The 21,545-nt window shown below is 46.5% G+C and overlaps 3 protein-coding genes across 4 annotated transcripts; 1 reads left to right on the forward strand and 2 right to left on the reverse strand.

The window, feature by feature from the left end:
• Positions 1 to 1,220: 1,220 nt before the first annotated feature.
• alg5 (ALG5 dolichyl-phosphate beta-glucosyltransferase) lies at positions 1,221 to 6,675 on the reverse strand. Of its 2 annotated transcripts, none has more exons than XM_086098586.1 (10): positions 6,553 to 6,675; positions 5,160 to 5,328; positions 4,892 to 4,938; positions 4,158 to 4,226; positions 3,461 to 3,553; positions 3,278 to 3,391; positions 2,779 to 2,838; positions 2,551 to 2,702; positions 2,278 to 2,363; positions 1,221 to 2,096 (listed from the first exon to the last, which is right to left on the reverse strand). In XM_086098586.1, the coding sequence occupies exons 1-10, from the start codon at positions 6,658 to 6,660 to the stop codon at positions 1,981 to 1,983; spliced, it is 1,014 nt and encodes a 337-aa protein (XP_085954712.1). In that variant the 5' UTR covers positions 6,661 to 6,675; the 3' UTR covers positions 1,221 to 1,980. The 2 variants fall into 2 exon arrangements, with proteins under 2 accessions (XP_085954712.1, XP_085954713.1); XM_086098587.1 differs by lacking the exon at positions 6,553 to 6,675 and adding an exon at positions 5,847 to 6,174.
• A 592-nt stretch (positions 6,676 to 7,267) lies between these two features.
• Positions 7,268 to 10,187, forward strand: exosc8 (exosome component 8). Its single transcript, XM_086098590.1, has 11 exons — positions 7,268 to 7,329; positions 7,542 to 7,578; positions 7,661 to 7,724; positions 7,845 to 7,918; positions 7,999 to 8,044; positions 8,115 to 8,220; positions 8,294 to 8,339; positions 8,639 to 8,735; positions 8,811 to 8,931; positions 9,009 to 9,115; positions 9,963 to 10,187. Exons 1-11 carry the CDS (start codon positions 7,313 to 7,315, stop codon positions 10,070 to 10,072), a joined length of 825 nt encoding a protein of 274 aa, XP_085954716.1. The 5' UTR covers positions 7,268 to 7,312; the 3' UTR covers positions 10,073 to 10,187.
• Positions 10,078 to 20,823, reverse strand: supt20h (SPT20 homolog, SAGA complex component). Its single transcript, XM_086098585.1, has 23 exons — positions 20,699 to 20,823; positions 20,249 to 20,344; positions 20,082 to 20,117; positions 19,558 to 19,683; positions 19,350 to 19,476; positions 19,155 to 19,258; positions 18,844 to 19,014; positions 18,246 to 18,385; positions 17,990 to 18,146; positions 17,041 to 17,097; positions 16,889 to 16,966; positions 16,538 to 16,707; positions 16,439 to 16,471; positions 16,121 to 16,232; positions 15,604 to 15,709; positions 15,283 to 15,441; positions 14,338 to 14,614; positions 14,085 to 14,200; positions 12,922 to 12,977; positions 12,739 to 12,846; positions 12,339 to 12,429; positions 11,901 to 11,989; positions 10,078 to 10,657 (listed from the first exon to the last, which is right to left on the reverse strand). The coding sequence occupies exons 2-23, from the start codon at positions 20,249 to 20,251 to the stop codon at positions 10,475 to 10,477; spliced, it is 2,499 nt and encodes an 832-aa protein (XP_085954711.1). The 5' UTR covers positions 20,252 to 20,344; positions 20,699 to 20,823; the 3' UTR covers positions 10,078 to 10,474.
• Positions 20,824 to 21,545: the final 722 nt, after the last annotated feature.

The raw sequence follows: 21,545 nt of genomic DNA on the forward strand, positions 1-21,545 counted from the left end.
ATGTCGCTTTCAATTGTCTGCAAATGCACGCTGCGTTATTTGACTTTTGCTGACCTTCAAACTTCCCCCAACAGCATCTCGTGCACAAGGACGCAAACGTTGCCGACTATTGTTGCTGACGTTCACATTCGCACCTCTTTCATTACATACTACTTCCTACAGACTATTTCTTGATACGACTTTTCTCTTTCTTGACCACCGTTGCCGAATATTCCTGCTGCCGTTTCAAGTCACTTCTGGCCCGGATTTGCGGGTTGAGCACTTGAACCTGCGGCCACTCAAAGACTCACAAGCGGCAAATAAAGTGCGGCGGGAAGCACACGCCCGGGTGCGCCACGCATCTGTTGCCGCTTTTGTTCCCATGTACCACAGCGCCCCCTTTCTGCCACCTCTGTAATTAAGCACACAACAAAAGCAACATGAGCGCCGTTTCGTTCCCGCGCACCTCATTAGCAAACGCGCGTGGCCGTCAAGCGGAAATGACGCGTTTGCAATTCATGCGAAAACAACACGAGTCGAGCGCGCATCTTTGAATTTGCACAAGTTGGACGATAAAGTGCAGGTTTATGAGGTTTATTGAGGGAGTGTTTTGGATATTAGTTTCCACGGAAAAAGGAAAATAAGAATCCTCAAACCATGGCTTATTGGGTGCAAAAATATGAACTTCATTTTCATTATGATTTTCCAGGCGATCATTCATTTTTCAAGTCTCATTTTTTGTTTATAGATGTATTAGTTGTTAAGCTTTGCTTTGTTACTCACGATCTCTTAAATACAAATTCATTGTATGTTTAATTATATTGAAACATTATTTCCTCTTGTTCTTTCAAAAGAATATTAAAATGATCATTTTATTTGTTATATTTGATCCTATGTACAGCTGCAATTCTTAAGTACTCGAAATAGAGTGAATTGTTTTCTCCTTATTTTCAATATGGAAACTACTGAAAATGGTTACGTAAGAGCCAAAACATTAGGAACAACAATTTAAAAGATACAAAGTCATAAATGTTGGATGGAACGTCCTTAAATCGTGTACCTAATGAAGTGACCTCGTCATTCACTTCCAATACAATCGAGTTTTTTGTTAATGATCTACCGCCCACTGCTAGACAACACTGGCATCACACCTGCCAATACTGCCACCTAGTGGTGCTTTGTGATAGGTGGCACTCACGTCTTCAAAAGTGAGCTCATTGACATATGACCAAACAACAGTATTCAATAACAGTGTTTTTTTATTTTTTATTATTATTTTTTTTTCCCACTGAAGCAAGCCGTTTGAGCGTTTGAGGATTTTCTTGCCATGACAGTTTCCAGCCTTCACATCTGGATTTTGGCCTGTTGGACGACTTGACTTAAGGTCCATGTACCGCCACATTCTTTGGCCGCACGAGTAGAACTTCTGCATGTTACTGGCAAGGCAAAAGTATGCACGAGTTGACATCCGTTTGCTTCTAATGCTGAAGCACGAGATGTTAAACGGACGTATGACGACACGAGTACGACTTTGGCATCCTGCATTTTCCCAGCGGACCTTTTTGGGAGCATGAGGCGGCTCCCGGAGGTTCCTAGCGCAAGACACGAGACGGGCCTGGCGGTGTTAGCACTTGGTGATTGTCGAAATATAAAGTGCATTACAAATCTAATGTATCGTCACTATTGTTACTCGTGCAGCACAAAAGCGGATCTCTCGGGTTAAATTGTGCGGCGGGCCAAAATGACGACAGTCATTCTGCGAGCGTGCTGAATTGTCTTACTAGTGAGGACAAAGAGGACGCTCGTGCATGGACGCGAAGTTCCGGATGGAATAAATGCTCAAACAGCTTCTCATCGCATTTGTCATCATTTAAGCACAGGTGGCGCCCCCCTCTGGAGGCAGGTACGAATGATTGAGGGGGAAAGAAAAACCCATCCAAAAAGACCCGCCTTGTGTTTTGTGATTGGCCGCCAAGTGGAGTCGGCCTCCCCCGTGATTGGCTAGTTGCTCTTGATGGGCGCGTGCAGCTTCCAGGCTCCTGTCAGGTAGCGCAGGCGGATGAAGATCAGGTCTCGGCCCATCTGGAGCCAGCTCCAGAACGGAACCAGCTTGGAACCTGACGGCGCACACATACGCACCTTAAGCCCCTTTCACGCCGGCCACGTTCCGGATTTCTTTAAATGTACCCTTTCACACAATCTGAGGATGTTTTCACACAGCCATGATTTTTGTCTCCCCCTTTCATATCGCCTTCGACCCGCCTTGACGCAAAAGGAGGAAGCGACTCGTGACGTTACCGTCGATCTCGGTCCAGTTGACGGCCACCTCGGCGATGGGGATGTTGAAGCACTGCGCGATGTACAAGAGCTCCACGTCAAAAGCCCTGCCAAGAACACGCCCACATTTGACATGAATCAACAGTTACCGTTTTCTACATTTTTCTTTAAGCTAACAGTAACGAATGGAAATGACGTTTTTGACCTAAAACCTTTTTTGACGAATGCTTCGGCTTACCAGGCTAACGTATTGTAATGTGGGGGGGGGGGGGGGGGCGTTTACGGCGGCCTCACCATCGTTCCACGTGGAGCGAAGAGAAAGTGCGCAGCGCCGCCTCGCGCGTGAAAAGTTTGAAGCCGCACTGCGTGTCGCGGATGCCGCGCACGCACAAGAACCAAACCAGGAAGTGGAAGCCGATCATCAGGAAGTTGCGGATCAACGAACGCTGAGGCCAAGAACGCCAACATGGTCAAAGGACGAGAAACGGCGCTGGGGTCGGCAAGCGGATCGGCTCGGGTTACCTCAGCGACGGCCTCCTGCTGCAGGTGAGCTCGGGAACCGCACGCGATGGCCATGTTGTCCTGGTTCCCACAAACAGGTCGCCGAAGGAGGGGACATAACGTGGAAAGGACACGTTTTAGTACGACAAAGACAGACCAGCATTTCACTTCGCTCTTTTGTTCTTCTCTCCACAGATGACATCCTTTTTTTTCACTCATTTGTTGCTAGCTTCTTTTTTTGCGGGGGTTGAAAAGTTGGAACGACGGAGTAACCCTAAACTCCGCCCCCATCATCGTGGAAAGCCCTCCTCGCATTTGCATGTGATTCATTGAAATATTTATTGACAACAAAGCCTGTTGACAAACATACGACAACTGCTGCCAAAGGGATTCAAACACAAGAAATCTAAATCAAATCTAAATCTAGTGTGACGAGTACATCGAAAGTATGTCGTCGTTTTTTTATCATGTGTGTATTTTTGCGCTTTGGTGTGCATTATTATTGCCACAAAACTTTTACCGGTTTGGGACTGAGGTCTTTAAGGCCCGCTTCCACTTTTTCCACATCGGCGAACTTGGTGGCTCCGTCGGCGTCGGCCATGAGAATGAGGCGGCCCCTGGAGCTCAACGTTCCCTTTGCCACAACACAAACGTTAGCATGCTAGCACGCTTGCGCTGCTCGCAGCATGCTAACGTTTCTCACCAAGCGCACCGCACCGCCTTTTCCCCGGTTCTTCACCAGTGTCAGAACCCGCACTTTCTCAGCGCCGTACTTCTTGGTGTACTGCAACGCCACCTGGTGGTTGATCACAAAGCGAATGATGCATTCAATACACGTAGTTGACGTCATTAGTGCGGGAATTCCATACTACAAAAATTTGAAAGGAGCATTCTGACCTGCCATAACTATTTTCAAGTTGATCTATTAAAAACACGATGTCGGCAGATTTTTTTAATCATATTATATGACATCATTAACATGCAAATGTTCACTAAATATGACTGACCAATCATGAAAAAGGCAAGTTGATGTATTTAAAAAAAAAAAAAAAAACTGTATTCAGCAGGTTTGTGATATTAAATCCCAGATTGGGCAGATTTCTATTTTAATCCTATTTTATGACATCATTAATCTGTGAATTAACACAAACAAAAATCTGTCTTGGATATCAAAAACAGTTTTAAAGTCCCGAATTGCAGAGATTTTCATGTCATTTAACAGAACATTTTCTAACATCATTAAATTGTGCAAATTGCGCCCCACATCTGAACTGATCATCCATGCAGACAAAATGAAATCATTTCATGTTTCGGTATCAAAAACGGTACCCAAGAAACTGAAAAAAAAAATCTAACACTGCAAATGAATACAATATGTGGACGATAAGTGAGCTTCTCACCTCTGTGGTTTTGTCTTTGCTGCCGTCATCCACCACGATGACCTCGTAAGTGAAAGCAGCTTGGAGTTTCTGTGCACAAGAAAAACAGTTCAATGCTGCCACCTGCTGCCACTTGTATGAACAACATGCAGCCGCCTCAAATTAGGATTACGTTTAAAGTAAACTCAACAAGGGGGCTCCAGGAGGCCGAGTGGTACCGTCACTATAATGCAGGTTGGCGTGGGTTCGCTTCCCCGCCTGGGAGACCATTTGTATGTGCGCGCGTTTGTGGGAGTGAGTGAAAAAAAAAAATAACAACAGGAAGTGAGACTCTTGCTCCGCCCCTCACTAAAATGTGAAATAGACGCTCAAAGGAGGAGTGTTGGGTTGCGAATGGGACGAGGGTTGGGAGTGGCCTGGCTGTGATTGACAGCAGCAACTCACAAAGGAGCCGTTTAAGGAGGCGTGTACGAACGGGGCGGCAGGAGCGACTTCGTCATGCGGAACAAGTGACGTCGTCTGTATCGTCTCGTGTCGTGAGAGGACAGACAGACAAATTGAGTTGATCCCAGTGAGTTACCTGAAGATGGCGGCAAACGCACGCTTTTTCACTCAAATTTACGCTTTCAACTAACATGTCAAAGTAATGACCGGGACATGTCGACAGCATTTGTAGGCAGCAGTTGATGCAGTTGATAAGCAAAAAAAAGAAGCTGATTTTGTGTTGCGTTCTCCTTTACGTGTCATATACTGACCCGCCTGTTCTCCAAATATTCCATGGCTTCATTCAGCATCACAGGCACTGAAAAACACACAATTGGATGCAAGGTTAAAAAAAAAAAGTTTAAGGGGCGCAGCCTTGTGATGGAGTTTGTCTGCATGCGAGTGTCTGGCCATGAGTTGCGGCCGAACAACAGCGCTGTCACTTCGTATTTCAGTCCAGGACACCCAAAAAAAAGCAGCTGTAAAGCGCATCTCGCATAAATCCTTTGGAAAAAAGGGTGTGTTTTGGTTGCCACTCACTCCTCAACTCCTCGTTGTAGGCAGGGACCACCACGGAGAGATCTATGGAGGGGGGGTCACGCAGGCTGGGGAACGGCTCCTCGGCACCGGTCGCGGTGATGAAAAGTTTCTCCTTGTCCAGCCGCGTCAGGTTCGCCGCGCTGGCCGTGACGTGCGCCATCGTCACAAACTGAGGATACCAAATGAGGGGCAAAGTTTTGAGGAGAAGATAAAGATGATGGTTTGGGTCTCTGCTCGTCACGTTGGTTATGAGCAAGCATGCAGGACGCCAGACAAGTTTAGGAACATGACACTACAGTACAAAGTATAGGTTGTAAAGAAAAGAAGTTCATTGTGTGATTTGTGTACAACAACAAAAAGTCAGGAGAAAAAACGTTTGAGTGAAACCAACTCGTGGGACTTCTGAAGTGATTACTAAAGTCTACTCTTTGGTTTGGTGTTTATATTGTCTGGAAAGATCACCGAAAATGCTCTAAAACGGCTGACAATCACGGAGTTAATCCTAAACAATTTGGCTCATGTAGCAGAATCGCAATCATCCTTATTGGCCAATTATGTTTAAGAACACACAAGAAAATGGTCTCCAGTAGTTTCAGCCACGAGAGTCGATGGTTGCCATTTGGAATCAGCTTTGGAATAACCTCAGGTAGTAACGTGTAATACATTAAACAAGAAATGTCCTCTTACCACAATGACAGCCACAATCGCCAACCCCACAAAAGCTTCAAGTATTTCACAGATGTAGTCCATTTTCGGTGTGCTGGACGGATTCGCTGTTAGCTCTCACGGCAAGTTAGCCGCGGAGCTCGTCAGCTTTCTTTCGCACGGGTGCGTATTATTTTTTTCCGGAGTTTCGATGACATTGACCACCGAAAGGTTGCTTAATTGACGCGGTCGGACGACACGAAATTCATATTTGCTCAACCGCTTGAGTGGTTCATGATCTCAGTCTCTGCTCGCTTCCAATCACAAGTGAACACTGCGGCAACACGGAAGTGTTCGTTTCCGGACTGACACGTCATTGTTTTTAGTTTTTTTTTTAAATTCTTTATTCGTTTAACTTCAAATGAACAAAACATGTTGGCATAGTACATTGATAAACATTATATAGAAAGGGTAACAGACAATCTTAGAAAACTCCCAAAACAACACACAATACATTTATAAAAACGTAAAAGAAAGAAAGAAAGAAAAAATGGGGGCGCTAGGGGATATTAGCAAGATTAAATTCCTCTACTCGATTACACGATTTCACTGCATTTTTCCCCCCACAATTAAAGTTTTCAAAATTAAAGTAAAGCAATGGGTGTTATATTCCCTATTTCACGGATTTCCCCACATTTACCTCACTGGGTAGTGTTAAAAGTAAAGCAATATTGTTGTAGCTCTTTACCTTATGTTGGCTTGGCTGTATCGTGGTTAACAACTCTTTGATGTCGTGCTGTATAATCAGACAACTTGGCTTTGGTGGTTTCTTTACTCGCAACCCTTTGGCCAACATCAGAGCCAAATGCAACAGCGCCGCCTCGCAGTTACATTACGTGATTACTTGGATCTCGCATTTGTATCTCACTGGAAGGATCTTGAACCAATGGATTGGACATTGTTAAGACATATTCATGTGCATTGTGGAAAAAGAGGCCAAGTGTGACAGAGATTACAGTTTCGCTACTTTGAATTTAAGATATTTCCAAGTTATATTACCTTATACAATACTAACTCATTTGTTTCATGTGTCAGACAAGAGTACTGAAGTCAACAGTCACAGCATGTAATCAAACAAGTGTTTGTTCATATTTCGTTGGAAATGAAAATAATGTTTTTTCCCTTAACGAATAGGACGTTGTTTTTAAGTGACTAGCTGTCCCTGAGCAGGAGTTTTCCTAACTTAAGTGGGAAACTTCATGCAAAATGCCACCTCAACAGCAACAGACACCAACATATTCAAACAGATCCAATGCAAAGCACTAAAACATAACCAAATATGCTCAAAAAAACGTGTACCATAGGATTTTCCTGATGGCAGGAATAGGGTTTAAATAAAAGTGTTTGTTTAAGACTGTCGGCAACGAGGAAACCAGCGTCTCGCCTTTCATTTTCTCTTGCAGGCTTCCGTAGTTCCACTTGGAACCCACGTGGTTTGTCAAAACAACATGGCGGCTGGATTCAAGTAAGAACGAATGCGCACACGTTTACTATTTTGTCGCCTTTTCGAGCAAATTTACCCGTGTTTATGTCTGAACTCACTGGGGATAAAATGAGGCTTTTAAAATATTTATCACCCTCGTCAGTTCGTGTACTTATTTGCACTTGACTAAACGTGTCGAGTTAGTTTCAAATCCAATGCATTTGACATTTGACATTTGTTTTGGTTGCGTTCAGGACGGCTGAGCCTTTGGAGTACCACCGGAGCTTTCTGGTGAGTGACGTTCAAGCTTTTGATGTAATAACAAACCACTTAGTCACGCGTCATCTTCATCACATCACGTGACTGTTTCCAGAAAGAAAACTGTCGCCCGGATGGACGAGAACTGCCAGAATTCCGAACCACGACAGTCAACATCGGTCAGTTCTATGCTCTTTTATAACCATTAAAACAATACATTCCCTTTCAGCCAGACTTTTGCTCGTCAAAGTTGCGCTGAAATGTATTTTTGCACGAGTTGATATTGTGATCGTCGTCAGGATCCATCAGTACAGCGGACGGCTCGGCGCTGGTCAAGTTGGGCAACACCACCGTCATCTGTGGGGTCAAAGCGGTAAATGATTTCAAAAGAGAAGAAGAAATACAAGCTCCTGGTGTGGATCATTGAGTTGCGTGTTGGTGTTCTCTTGACAGGAGCTGGCCAACCCTTCAGTGGAGGCTCCGGGAAAAGGTTTTATAGGTGAGTTGTGGCTAATTCCAGAAGACAAAAAAAAAAAAAAAGGCAAACTACTTCTTGATGACATTTCCAGTGCCCAACGTGGACCTGCCGCCGCTGTGCTCCTCCCAGTTCCGACCTGGACCGCCGGGGGAGCAGGCCCAGGCCGCCAGTCAGTTCATGGCCGACATCATCGAGAGGTGCACGCAATTAAAAACTTTGGTTGTTGTCGTCACGTTTCGTTATGTCTGACCTGTTTCTTTGTCACTGCAGCTCAGAAGTGTTACAGACGGAGGATTTGTGCATCGAACGAGGCAAGGTGAGAGACTAAAGGGGACGCAAAGTCATTTCATTAGATTTTTTTCCTTAGTTTCCAAGTATCGCGTGAAAGTTTGTGTTAACATTTAAGTTTGAAGACATTATGATAACGTTACATTCACATTTGTATTCCGTTCAATATTGTATGTATTACATCTGGAGGTTGTTATGTTATAGTTTGTAGGTTACATTAAATTTGCAAGTGTCACAATCGAGTTAGTTTGGAGCCGTTTCATGAATGTAGTGTGCAGGCGTTGCGTTCAAGGTTTTAGGTGTTAAAGTTGTTGTGTTGGTTCGTAGCTGTCCTGGTCGTTGTACTGCGACCTGCTGTGTCTGGACTACGATGGCAACGTGTTGGACGCGTGCACGCTGGCCCTGCTGGCCGCCCTGAAAAACAGTACGTCCTGCATTGCATCCCGCTCCTTTCAATTGCCGTCGACCCTTCAGCTTTCTTCTGCCGTGTCCCGTGCAGCCACGCTCCCCGAGGTCTCTGTCAACGGTGAGACCGGCGCGCCGCAGGTGGACTTGGGAAAGCGAGGCGGTCTGAAGATTCGCCAGCATCCCGTCGCCGCCTCCTTCTGCGTCTTTGACGAGTGCGTCCGATCTTTTCCTTCCGTCCGACCGTGGTCCCGATTGTCCTAAAGCCCGACGTCCCTTTTGCGTCCGGCAGGGCCATCCTCCTGGCGGACCCCACAGCCGAAGAAGAGAGATTGGCCACCGCTCGCCTCACCGTGGTGACGAACGAGGATGGACGCGTGTGCTCTGTGCACAAACCAGGTCAGGACTGTGGCATCCGTCTTGCGATGCCTTCAGGGGAATTGGGAAACATCCCAGTCGGCTGACGTGGGGGACCCAGAATTAAATTCCTAAATTTCGAGACTTGGTACTCGCTCGGCTAAAACGTTGGAAAAACTTGAATTTGACGAACTACAGTGGTTCTTTTCAGTGCACTCTAAAAACAGTTGGGTCAAAAATAACCCAACTATGGGTGAGAAATGGACCGATCCTCTTCTTGGGTCCATTTGACTCCATTTTGAATCAAGAAATGGGCCTTTTAGTGTAAAACAACTCATAGATATTGGTCGGGTCCTTTACTTGTGTCCAAAAAAATAAAATAAATCGGGTCATTTTGTATGAAACAACCCAGAAAATTGGGTCAAATTGACCCATGAAGTGGATCTGTCCATTTTTGATCAATAATTGGGTTACTGTTTTTAGAGTGTGGTTTTTGGGTACAATTTAAAACTTGTTTTTTTTTTACGGCAGGTTTATTTTAGATGTAGTTCAAATGTTGGCCACTAGATGGCAGCACACATTGACTGAACATCTGAAGAATAGCAGTATTTGAAGATCAGCCTCGTTTTTTGCTGAAGGTTTTTGAGTATCAAATCCTCTTCAATCCTGCGTTTTCCGCCACCAGAAAGCGATGGCTGTGAGCTCATGTCATAATCTCGGACCGCTAATGACACAAATAATGCCACATTATTTGTGTCATTAGTGGTTCCATGTTTCATTAACATTTGCTGGTGTTGTATTAAAGGGGTAAGTTGCTGTTGTTTTGACATCGACTTGATAGTGAGCAAATGTCATTTCATGACTGATATAATATATATATTTTTTTTAGGTGGGACGCCTTTGTCTGGGGAGAAGCTCCAGGAGTTGATCAGCCGAGCGACGGTTCGGCAGAAAGAAATCCACGAACTCATAGACAAAGTCATCAAAAGCATCACATAAAAAAATATAGCAACTTTTTTTTTTTATATCTAAAAGCTGTATTTTCACTGTCAATATATAATCATCTTCTTTTTTTTAAAAAACAACAACAATAAAACTGCTGACAAAGATGTTAAAAAAAAAAGTATTTCTTAAGTGTCCAGAAATGTGTCAACACTCACGGCTCCAAATCCAGCGCCGGCGTACAAAAGCGGCACGAGAGGTAGACAGCGGACCCCCCCCAGGATCAGTTTGTTCTGCGGGAAGATGTGCGGTGAGGAATCCTCTCGGGACCCCCCCTCCCCCCTCCCCTAAATCCAGGGGAGAGAAGCCTTCTTTGGGAGGCAAAGGGTCTTCGTGGAAGTATTCAGCTACAAGGATCTTCTTTTTCTTATGTGTCTGAAAAAAAAAATCCGTTGCAGATCATTCACGTCTCGGCGTGGCGGGGGGCAACGTTTCTGCCTGGCGAGGTTTGGGGAGGGGCTGCGGCGTGCTTCTCTTCCTCCTACTTCTTGCTTGGTTGGCGGTATGCTGCGGGCCCCCCGCCGCCCCCTGGGGGGCCGCCATAGCCATTTGCTGCTGCATTTGGTGCTGCAAGAATTGCAACTAGACGAGGAGACACAAAGACCAACGTCAGTGGGCAGGAAGTGAGCGTCGCCGTGGCGATGACGGCAGCGGGACGATGTCACAAGCGCGTGGAAAACCCCGTTGTTGAGCATTTATTCCATATGTACTAGTACACTCATCCTCACTTAAGAATTCAGCTCAGCACTCCAGCTACTAGTATGGCAACCTGCCATTTTGAGCCTACGTGTAAGTTTCAGGAGGCTACTAGTACATGACAATTGCCTACACGTTGGACCTTATAGTGTTACTAGTGCAACACAGTAGCTTACTACTAAGGTTTAATTGCAAATAGTTTACCAAAAACACGCCACACAGGCGTGCGGCGAACTGAATAAATGCTCACGACGTGCGTGTTAGTGAAGCTCCAGCAAAGCACAAAATGAGGAACACGTGACAGGATGCAACTTGCAGAGGAATTGACGACATTTTGACAACTTAAACATCGTCGATAACTTGGGTAAAGCAAACGTCGACAATACATGTTGCGAAAGCTTTTGTCAAGTGACAAGACATCAAAAACAGTAACCATAATTGTCTTTGTCATAATGTAGCGACCGCGTTAATTGATAATCAGCGACGGCTCAAACGTTTACGATACGTTAAGATATCCACACAACCGAAAACATGCTACGGTGTGGTTTAGTAAAACAAAATAACGCCGAGCGGCTGCATTCCTCACCTGGTTTTAACGCGATCATTGATACATTGGGGTTCGACAATACACATCGCCACAAATAACAAACTCAAGCGGCTGCAGGCTATAACCTCGAACCTGGTTTAGTAACAGCAAAAAGCTCCCCGCTTGACGGCGTTGTGACTCGGATTTAAACGAACGAGCGCGTACGACACACTTTCCCATATCTGAAACACGGCAAAGCAACGTAATGCGGTTTTCGACAGACAACGACGGCGTCGATGGCACGTTTTCTCGGAGCCCCCCGAAGACATCCAAGGCAACCGAGACCACCGCAGCACTCATGCAGCCAATCGGACCACACTTTTGCACCATGCTTGCGTGCCAGCGGCCAATCACAATGCTCGACGTACAACACAGATGGAGTGACTGATGTGCTTCGAAAAGGGGAGGAAAATGGGGGCCCGTCGTGCCGGCCCATTACAAAGAATCCAATTTCATTTGTGTGTGCGTGTGTGCGCGTGTGTTTTTGGTCATTTCTTGACTGGCCCTTGTGCACATGTGTGTGTATGTCCATGTCACAGTTACTTGGATCTGAGGCTGGTGCTGCTGCTGAAGCCTTGGAGAAGGCAGCGGGGGCCCAGACCCGTCCAGCCCACAGCCCAACTGGGACAGCACTAATGGTGGGGAAGGGGGGGGGGAGGGGGGTCCCCAGGAGGGAAAACATGACAATGAAAAAGGGTGAAAGAAACAAAACAAAAAACAACAAAAAGAGGGAATATTGCATGGGGAGATGCAACGGAAGGAGGGAAAGGAAAGCAAAGAAAGGGTGAGGCGGAAAGGGGGGGGGGTCGATAAAACAAAGTAACGTAGCAAAGAAGAAAGGGAAGTTGAGTACAACCGCCATGTTTTGGCTACAGAGTCAACATGTTAGCACACTAGCGACACTCGTGGCGGTTACATGGAGGAGGGAAATGCGTGTGTGCGCGTGTTTGGGGGCGTATGCGTGTTGGTTGGGGGTCGTACCTGCCGCCTGCGGAGACATGAAGCCGCCCACGCCCAAGTTGATGACGGCCGTTTGCTGGTTGCTTAAAGTCGGATCGGCGCCCTGATTGCCCTGCGACACCACAAATGTTGTTTGAATTGGAGAGGAAAGTGAGGACCCGCTGCAGCCAAGTGGAGACTGCGGCGTACGCTATTGCAGGATCTGGCGCAAAAGTCACTGCAAAAGGTTACGCTAACACGGATGAGGAAGATCAATTTGATCATGTTATTTTGTGTATATTTTTGGGGAGACATGTGGAGATTAAGGAGCACAAAACCACAGTGGGCTAAGCTAACATGATCCTTTCTTTTTTTTTTTTTTTAAAGACAGGAGACTAAAAAGGCAGCTGCAACCAAGCAGCGTACGGACGCAATGACTCACCGTGTCCCCCTGCTGCTGAGGGCTGGAAGTGGCCGATTGGCTTTGCGGGGAGAACTGCGCCAGCTGCTGCTGTTGCACCGGGTTGAAGATGAGCGGACCGGTCGGGATCTTAGCATGTCAACAAACATGCGTTCGCATGAAAGAGTGGCCGCCCAAAAGAGGAAGGTGACAAATGCCGCATACCTGTAGTAAGTTGAGCGGTCGCAGCCCGGTGCTGCTGTTCAGGCCAAAGTGACTTCCTAGAAGAAACGCAAATTATGACCATCACCAAAGTTGTATTTTCATCTGCAAGGTAACTATTTGGGAGAGAATTCACACATTGATGATGTTTAAAGGTGTATTTCAAGATCTTTTGTCCCCGCGTCTTCTGGGTGGGCCATCTTAACGATTGTTTCTCGAACCCGTCAACCAATCTGACGTGACCACGTCGCGTACGCTCGTTCATAGCTGCGCGTGCGCTTCCACAGTTTGTAGCGTGTCGCCGCTGAGCGTCACACTCAGCTATTCATTGTTGTAGCTCCACCCATCTCACTTTGAAAATGGCTGATTTGGGTGTCCCCGTGTGTCCCACGCAGTCCCTACGCCTCTTTGGTTTGGTTTGTTTTGTTTTAGTGCACCATTTGCCATAAATTCGACCAATCGCTCATTGCCTGCCACCTTCCTTTCCCGTGACTTTGAAACTTCCCCATAACCGTCATCACCTTTTTTGGGCCGTCACTATTGATTGTGCCCTTTGACAGTCGACGATTGGAGAGCGGCGGCGCCATTTTGTCTGCGTGTTGGCGTTCTGTTGCGTGTCCAGTTTGTCCACCCGTTTGCGCCCACTTTTCCATCCCTCCCCTCCTCCATGTGTGCTACCCGCGCCATAACATCACTTGCGTGCCACCCGCCACGTAACATACAAACAAAAATGAAATAAACATAACATACATTTTTGAAAACACAGAACTAAATTAAAATAAATAATTTTGCATGTATAATGTGTTAGATTGTAATAATTAAAATTGTATATTTTTTAAATATAAATTTTTACATGCACATCTTATTTTCAAAGTTATATATTTGATTACGTATAATTTAAGTAATTATAAATAATGAAAGAAAATTGGTAATGAGTTTATTATTAAAGGTAAAGATCTTTTTTTCCCCCAATTGAATAATTGGTTCAATCATGACATTAATTGTACCAAATAAAAAATTTCAGTGTGAATATTTGGGGGGGGGGATACAATTTTACACACGACTTTCGCCCCCACCTCCACCCCTAAATTTTTTTATTTTTTTTTATAAAGTGTGCTATCATCCTTAATCCACAACATGACGATTGGTTTCTGGTTTCTACTGACCGGTCTGTGCGGCGGGCTGCATTGAGGGCATGAGGCTTCCAGACGGCAGGATTCCGCTCAGGTTGAGCCCGGGAGCGAGCATGGGGTTGGAGCCGCTCATCAGTGTCTGCGGGTTGCTGCCAAAATGACACAAAATTGTCATCAAACCACCTGAGATTGCGTTCATTTCATATCGGAATGAGGGACGCGCGCGTCCCAGCGGAGACTGCAGAACGTAGACCCCCACAGCGGGCGGATCTTCGACGGCGCATACCAGACGGAGCTGACCACGTTGATGAAGTTGAGGCCGGCCGGGTTGGCCATGACGGGCGAGGAGGTGGTTCCCGTGGTGATGGAGGTGCCCCCGGCGGGCAGCGGGATGGTCATGACGGGCAGCGGCTGGCTGAGGGCGAGCTGCTGCTGGGCGAACGGCGTGAGCAGGGCCGGCTGCGCCGGGACCTCCGGCGGGGTCGCCGTCCCCGACGAGTCGGCGGGGTGCGGCGTCGAACATGGCGTGTTGGTGGGGGTGGAGGGCTTGGGGGTGCCCGATCCTACCACAAAGACCCGACATTGAGAAATTGTGAATGTGTTCAATCATTTGGGACTGTTTAGACAGAACCCTGGTTTTGGGGCGGGGGGCTGTCAAACATATAATGCAACATTTCATATTAATAAGAAATTGTCATTTCTGTATGAATTTTGTGTCAATGCTGAAGCACTGAAATGCAATAAAAAAGCATTGGAAATGTGGATGGGAAAAGTACGCGGATTAGGGAAAGGATTAGGGCCGGTGAGGAGCGGAATCTTTTTTTTGGCAGGGTTCTCATTTTAAAGTCTGACGAAAGTGAGAATCCTGCCAAACTTTTTTTTTCGCTCTTCACTGGCCCTGATAAAATGTGGAATTTTTCAAAAAAGTCGAAATATTTGGAATGCTGAACAATTTGATGTTTGAAGGATTTAAACGGCTGAAGAAATTATCACTTTGCTCAATGTCTCCATTCAAAATAATCTGGTGCGAATTTGTGGGAATGTGAAAAATACACGTAGATCTCAGGAAGACCTGAATGAGAGTTTTTGACGTTGGAATGATTTAGTGCCTTCCTTCCTTTTTTGTGGAATCGGTGGAAAAGTTGGCCGGTGTAAAATGATTCCCACGCTTTTGTTTGTCAGCAGAACCGCTGCCAAGAGCAATTGTCCTCCTTCCAGGACTCGTACTCACTTTGCGTGGAGCTCATGGGCGAAAGCGAGGCGGGGGACAGCAGGCCCACCTGACCCAGCTCCACGGAGTGCTTCCTATTTAGAGGCTGGCCTTTGGCGGCGGGCGGCGGTGTCGGACACTTGAGAAGACCACTTGCGGTTTGGGAACTGTATGGATTACCTACGGGCAGGACGGAAATGGATATTTTCACAGGGCTCGGGAAGCTTTGGCCTGGAATACTAATCTGATTTGGGAACCTTTTACTTCCAGGAAGTATTAGTCCCAAGAACTGACGGCGGCAAGCGAAGCGCTGGTCCCGTAACAGTCCCTGTGGGCGCGTACCTGAGCAGCTGCTGCCTGATCCCGGCGGCAGTTTGATGGGCTGCGGCCGGTGCTTCACTCCTCTGCCCAACACGGAGGTTTGGACCAGCGGGGAAAAGCCGTCACCCTGACAGAGACGACGACTTGCAGGTGTCAATCTCACAACCAACATGATGTGCATTTACAAACAGTCATGGAAAAATGATGAGACTATTCCCCCCCGCCCTCATTTCTGGTTGTCAGGTACCAATAAGGGCATATCATGTGACAAAAAGAGTAGATGGAATGTCAAAAGGCGATGTTTTTGGCAGCACAATGTCATCAATATTGAGGTAAGAACTTTTGTTATTTTGATATCAAGACAACTATGGCTTTATGTAAGTTGTTGAAATGGAATGAATGAGTCGTTTTTTGTTGTTACGCCGGGCCTTTAAACGAACAGGACACGCCCAAGCAAGGCTAGTCTAATCAATTTCTCCATGACTGTGTCATGATGATGATGATGATGATGATGATGATGATACTAATAAAGGGGTACCTCGTCCTTGCCGGGGGAAGGAGGCGCCGGCGCCAGGCTGCCTGAGTTGTGGGACATCTTGACCTGACACTTGACATCTCGCTCGTACACGCATTTGTACTGCGCGAGGAACCTGACACACGCGCACAGAAACGCGGTCAGCTAACAAATATTGGCTCTTGGTCAAAAAACACAAAGACTTCCGTCCGCGAGATAACGTCAGAGTTCTTGTCAGAAGCTAAGATTGTTCTGCCTGAGTACTGGCACAATCAAACTTCCGGAACTGAACGGGAAGCTAACGTACAGTGAGAGCTAACGTTGGAAGCGAACCCCACTCACCGCTCGGCGTCCATTTTAGAGCCGATGAGGAACCTGAAGACGAAAAAGCAAAGTTGTTCATCCGGAGATTTGGCTGAAGTTAACCGGCGCTGATCTTACGGCGGATGCGTGAGCTTGAGGTCTGCGCCGTCCTCGTCGGCCTTGCCGTCTTTGGTGCAGTAGATCTTGCCGTACACCAGCGGGTCACCCAGCGACTGGACAATGGACACCTTGGTCCTCGGCGCTTGACCGCCCACCTCGCACTCAAAAGTGTAGTCGTCCACAACGTCCTGCGCCGAGAGGAAAGAGATGTCGTGGACGACTTCCTGTTTTATGACTTCCACGTGCACGTTTTTAGCATTTCCAAGGCCATGGAAACTCGAACCCAGAACCCGTCGCTGTGAGGCAGACGTGAGCTTTCTTGTCCTAAATTCCCGGAAAGCCCGACGCTACATGCTCCAACGTGCTTACCTCGGCGGGCCAGATCACGGTGGTGGGCTGAGAATCTTCCAACTGCAGCGACTTCTCGACCACGGCGTACTTTTCCACCTGCGGGCGAACGCGCGGGCGTCACGTTTGTTTCTATGTGAGAAAATCTGCCAGCGTTCAAGAGCAGCACTTACGTCGATTTCTTTGGGAACGCTCAGCTGGCAGCTGTTCTGTCTCCACATGTCCACGCACTGACGCAACAAAGAACAAACATGGAAACCAATATTAGTGCTCCTCAGTGACAGTTCAATTGGATTCAGAACCACAGGCTATGAAATGATCACGTCAAGGAGCGGTACTTTCTAGAAAGTAATTACTTTTGAGCGGTCCAGGAACATATTTGCCTCTAGGAACTGATTGTAACCTTTGTGTTTTAGGAGCTCCAAGTGACAAGAATCAAAAGTTCTGAAGGTCATTTCTAAGGTCCAAAATACAATCCTGCTCGTGAGGGTAGCGCTCTCGAGAGGCTCAGGAGCATTTAGCTTCAAGGAACTCCAAATAATAAGAACTAAATGTTCCTTGGTAACTTGTCAGGGCCAAAACAGAAAAAAAAAAACTCCTACCGGGGTGGTTTATTTGAGAGTTCCAGGGATCTTTAGGATGGGGGCTGCAGCAAAACCGGATTGGAAGTCGGAGCAAATGTTCCAGGCTCATTTATTGGTGCCAAAATACGTCGCTAAGGGCGGCTACGTACGGACATCAGCATATCTGATTGCAAGGTTCGAGTTCCAGGCATGACATCATGACATCATGACATCATGACTCGGCCTGCTCGGTTATGGAGAAAATATTCATCACCATTATTTTGGTAATAATTGAAATCACAATTAGGACGATTATTTATTAAAACGTTTAAACGTAAAAATGATTAAGACAAATAAAATGATGCACGTTCCTTTTGGATGAAACGACATTCATTAACTCATTTGCTCCCCAAAACGCTCTATTTTATTGTATTTTTCTATTAATAATTTGTATGATGACGCCGATTTTTAATTGTGGGGTGTAATCATTGAAATTGCACAAGCCTAATCAAAGTTTAAAAGTTCCTGAAACGACGGAAGATGCGGTGAGAGCGCTCACGTTTCCGATCTTGGAGATCTTCAGATCGATGACGGGCGCGGCTTTCCTCTCTTTCCTCTTCTGCAAGTAGTCAAAAAGGTGCAGCTGGCGCGGCGTGGGAAGCTGAGACAGCTCCTGCTGGCGGTTCAGCGCCGCCCGAGAGTGCCTCTTGAAGCACCTTTTAGCGCCATAACAAGAAAAACCAGAGTGAGCATCTCAAACAGTATTGGGACGTACTGGGACGTACTGGGACATACTGGGACGTACTGGGACGTACCGTTTCATGGCGCGGGTATTCATTTTTTGCTTGTTGTAGAGCAGCCGGTTGGCGGCGCAGGTGACGGAGATGGAGGGGTCCAGGCACAAAGGCTCGGCCGTGGCCAAGATCAGCTGGCTCTCCAGCTGCAACTTGTCGTCCTGAGGCAGAGAGGTTGCTATGGAAACCGCGCGTATGCGATTGTGCGCCAAGAAGCTAACACCACCGCTAATGATGGCCCCTAAACATTGCAGGCAGGCTGCAAAGACAGCCGCTAAGAAAAGACACGAGTGGTGGCAACAAAAATGTTGTTGTTGTTGTGCAGCGTAACCTGAGTTTTCGTTTTTCTTAGTTTTCAATGAATTTTGGAGTTTTTGTTTGCTGGAATCGACACGTGTTCATCCGGAGCATTTTGTAAGCTGGTTGAAAAGGGTTCAATAGGAAGTGAGGCATATTTCATAACACAGTCGGACCGACAAAATAAAAGCATGCAGTATAATAACAGTGGCTCACACCGTGGCTTATTATCTTATACTTATTATGCCCTTCGCAAGAAATCGATCAAGTTTGCGTTGTTGAAAAACGGGCAGGATTCTTCCTGCCACGCGAGACGGCTTACCTGTGTCCACTTGTGGTGGTCGCTGGTCATGGCGTGAACGTCACAAACGAGAGTCTGCATGGTGGGCCTGAGCAGAACATGCCTGCTCTGATAGGTGGGCATCTTGGTGTTGGCGCACTGCCGGTGGTCTCGCACCTCCACCAGCACGCAGCCGCAGTGGAAGATGTTCACCTGGAGAACGGGAAGCAACAATGTAGGAGGATGCAGACACTCGACATCTTGGAAAAGCGCAGAGAGGCACTTTAGACAAGACAGAGGAAAACACACACTCGAAAGTACGCACATTCAGGTACATCGGCGCACACACACACCTGCGACTTCTCCAGCAGGTCAACAAGAACAGGCGGCAGCTCCTCAGCATCCAGGTACTCCAGCAGCTCTCCTTCTTCATACGGCAGTCGGATCGTTTCGGAATCTGCCCAACGAGGGAAAAAAAACCCACCATGACATCACATATGCTCGGCTGGGTGACCGTCACCGTCCGGGCCCGGGTGTGTTTTCCTCACCTGATCCATTCTTGCCCCTGAGCATGAGCGAGTAGCCGTCGTTGCCGGCGTACAAGTTGACCACCAGACACGACACCGACTCCTGAGACAGCAACTTGTCCAGTAGCTTCACATTCTTCCTGCAATTCTGCCACAAACGCACAACGAGATGTGCACTTGTAACCATGACAACTGCGTGGAAGACCACCGATTGGCCGATGGGACCGACCTTCAACTCCGGCTCCTTCTCACATTCTTCTATGTAGAGCTCATAGAGCTTCTGATACAAACTCTTCCTGCCGCCGGAGGAAAGACGTCTCCTGGCGGGGCGCTGGCGAGCACTTTCCACAATATACTGAACAACGCAGTCGTCGAAAAAGGATTACAATTATGACGAAATAGATTGATATGAAAAGAATCAGCATGAATGCATAGGGTGATCTAATCATTCATTTTTTTACGTGACATATTGTATATGTGAATGCAATTGCTTGAATATTAGATCGACCTAACAGTGTGTCGAGTGCCTGCATTTGAATATGAGAGTCGACATTAAAGCACTTAGCATGTTATGCTTGCAAAATGTGTTGAAAAAGTCTGCAAAATAGCACTTGCATGATAAGAGGTGGGTTAATAAATTTATAATAATAATATAAAGTGCACTGAATGATGTGTCCATTTGCTTACAATCATCTTCATTACAGTACATTAAAGTACATCAGGGAAAAAAGGTAGACAAAAAGGATTGCTCACCTCAGCTCGATCTAATGCATATTCCAAAACTTGTTGCTGCGTGATGATAAAGACATAAATCAGTGAATGCATAAACTAGCAATCGCAGTGGAATTTTAGAGGTCATATTTCATGTATAAGGTATGGATTATGAATATGATTCTGGATAATGATTATGATGAATGTACCATTGTGGTGAGCCAGCTACAAGGTGACAGTAGACGATGCTGCCCCCCCCTTTGGCTGCCTCTCACCGTCGCCCTCCTAAAGTGAGGATTCACGCCCTGTGTGGCAACAACATAAACACACATTTGAGAAAAGATGCATTAGACCAGGTGAGCAAGTGACTCATAACCAACGAGGAAGAAAATCACTGAGCACGCTACGGTCACCAAAGTTGTGTGTTGCGTCTAAGCATGCTTTTAATGCGCTTTAATAACCGCAAACCCAATGAGTTGACAGTTTCGACCCAGACTATTTGAAGGCATGGGACATGCCCGACCTGCTGAAGGCTAACGCAGCTAAAGTTAGCATGCTAGCCTCTGCTCCGAGGTGCAGGAGCTCGAGGGTGTTTTTTGTTGTTGTTTTTAAGTTCGCTGCGGCGGAAAACGGTGGTCCCACGACGAGAGTGGACTCACCTTGTGGATTGCATAGCGGTCAACCGCGGCTCCGGCGCAGGACAACGAAAGTGAAAGGAAACATCGGGGTCTTCATTGAAAAAAAGTAGGAGCGGCCGCCATCTTCTTCCAGTGTGACAACAACAGCACAAGTTCCGGTTTGAGGCGGAGTTTGCCGGCCGACGTACACACCGACGAGTGCATTGAATGGAAAAAGAATCATATATAAATAAATATATAAATACATAAATAAAAGAAGAAATCTTCAAGTTGCGTTACCTTGTTGAGAAAATGTAACTTTTTATTGTTATTTTGTTACTGTCATTCTACTGCCCGTTAGATGGCGGTAATGAGGCTCGGCACAGGTGCCAACTGCCGTTCAACGCAAGCAAGAACAAAATAACTAAACATCTGTTTGGATACCTATATTGATTCCTCCTGATTGATTATTTGTGTGTAACCCATTTTCCAGGCAGGTCGGGGAGGGAAATCCCCCATATTACATCCGACACCAAAGGATAATCGCTTTAAAAAAAATTCTGCAGAGACATCCAAGAATCTGGCTTTTGCAGATTTGGATGGGAAAGTTATAGAAATGCTCAAATGTGGCCAGATTATCAGCATGCAAACTGAAATCCACTTCTGCCACTGGCGAATGTAATCGTCTACGTTTTTCAACGGGTAGATGTGGATGACTAGCAGATCTCTGTAGATGTCACTAGTGTCGAAAACATGTTGGAAGAACATACACAGGAAAGTCACTCAATCATCTTTTAGAGATATCTGATTGTCGGGCCTTTGCCGACGGGGGAAAAAATACTCAAATTTGACCGGATTATCAGTAGCCTATGTTTGTACTCTGTTTAAA

The sequence above is a fragment of the Leptonotus elevatus genome, chromosome 16 (genome assembly GCF_054856555.1).
Source record: "Leptonotus elevatus isolate MCC_2025b chromosome 16, RoL_Lele_1.0, whole genome shotgun sequence".
NCBI lineage: Eukaryota > Metazoa > Chordata > Actinopteri > Syngnathiformes > Syngnathidae > Leptonotus > Leptonotus elevatus.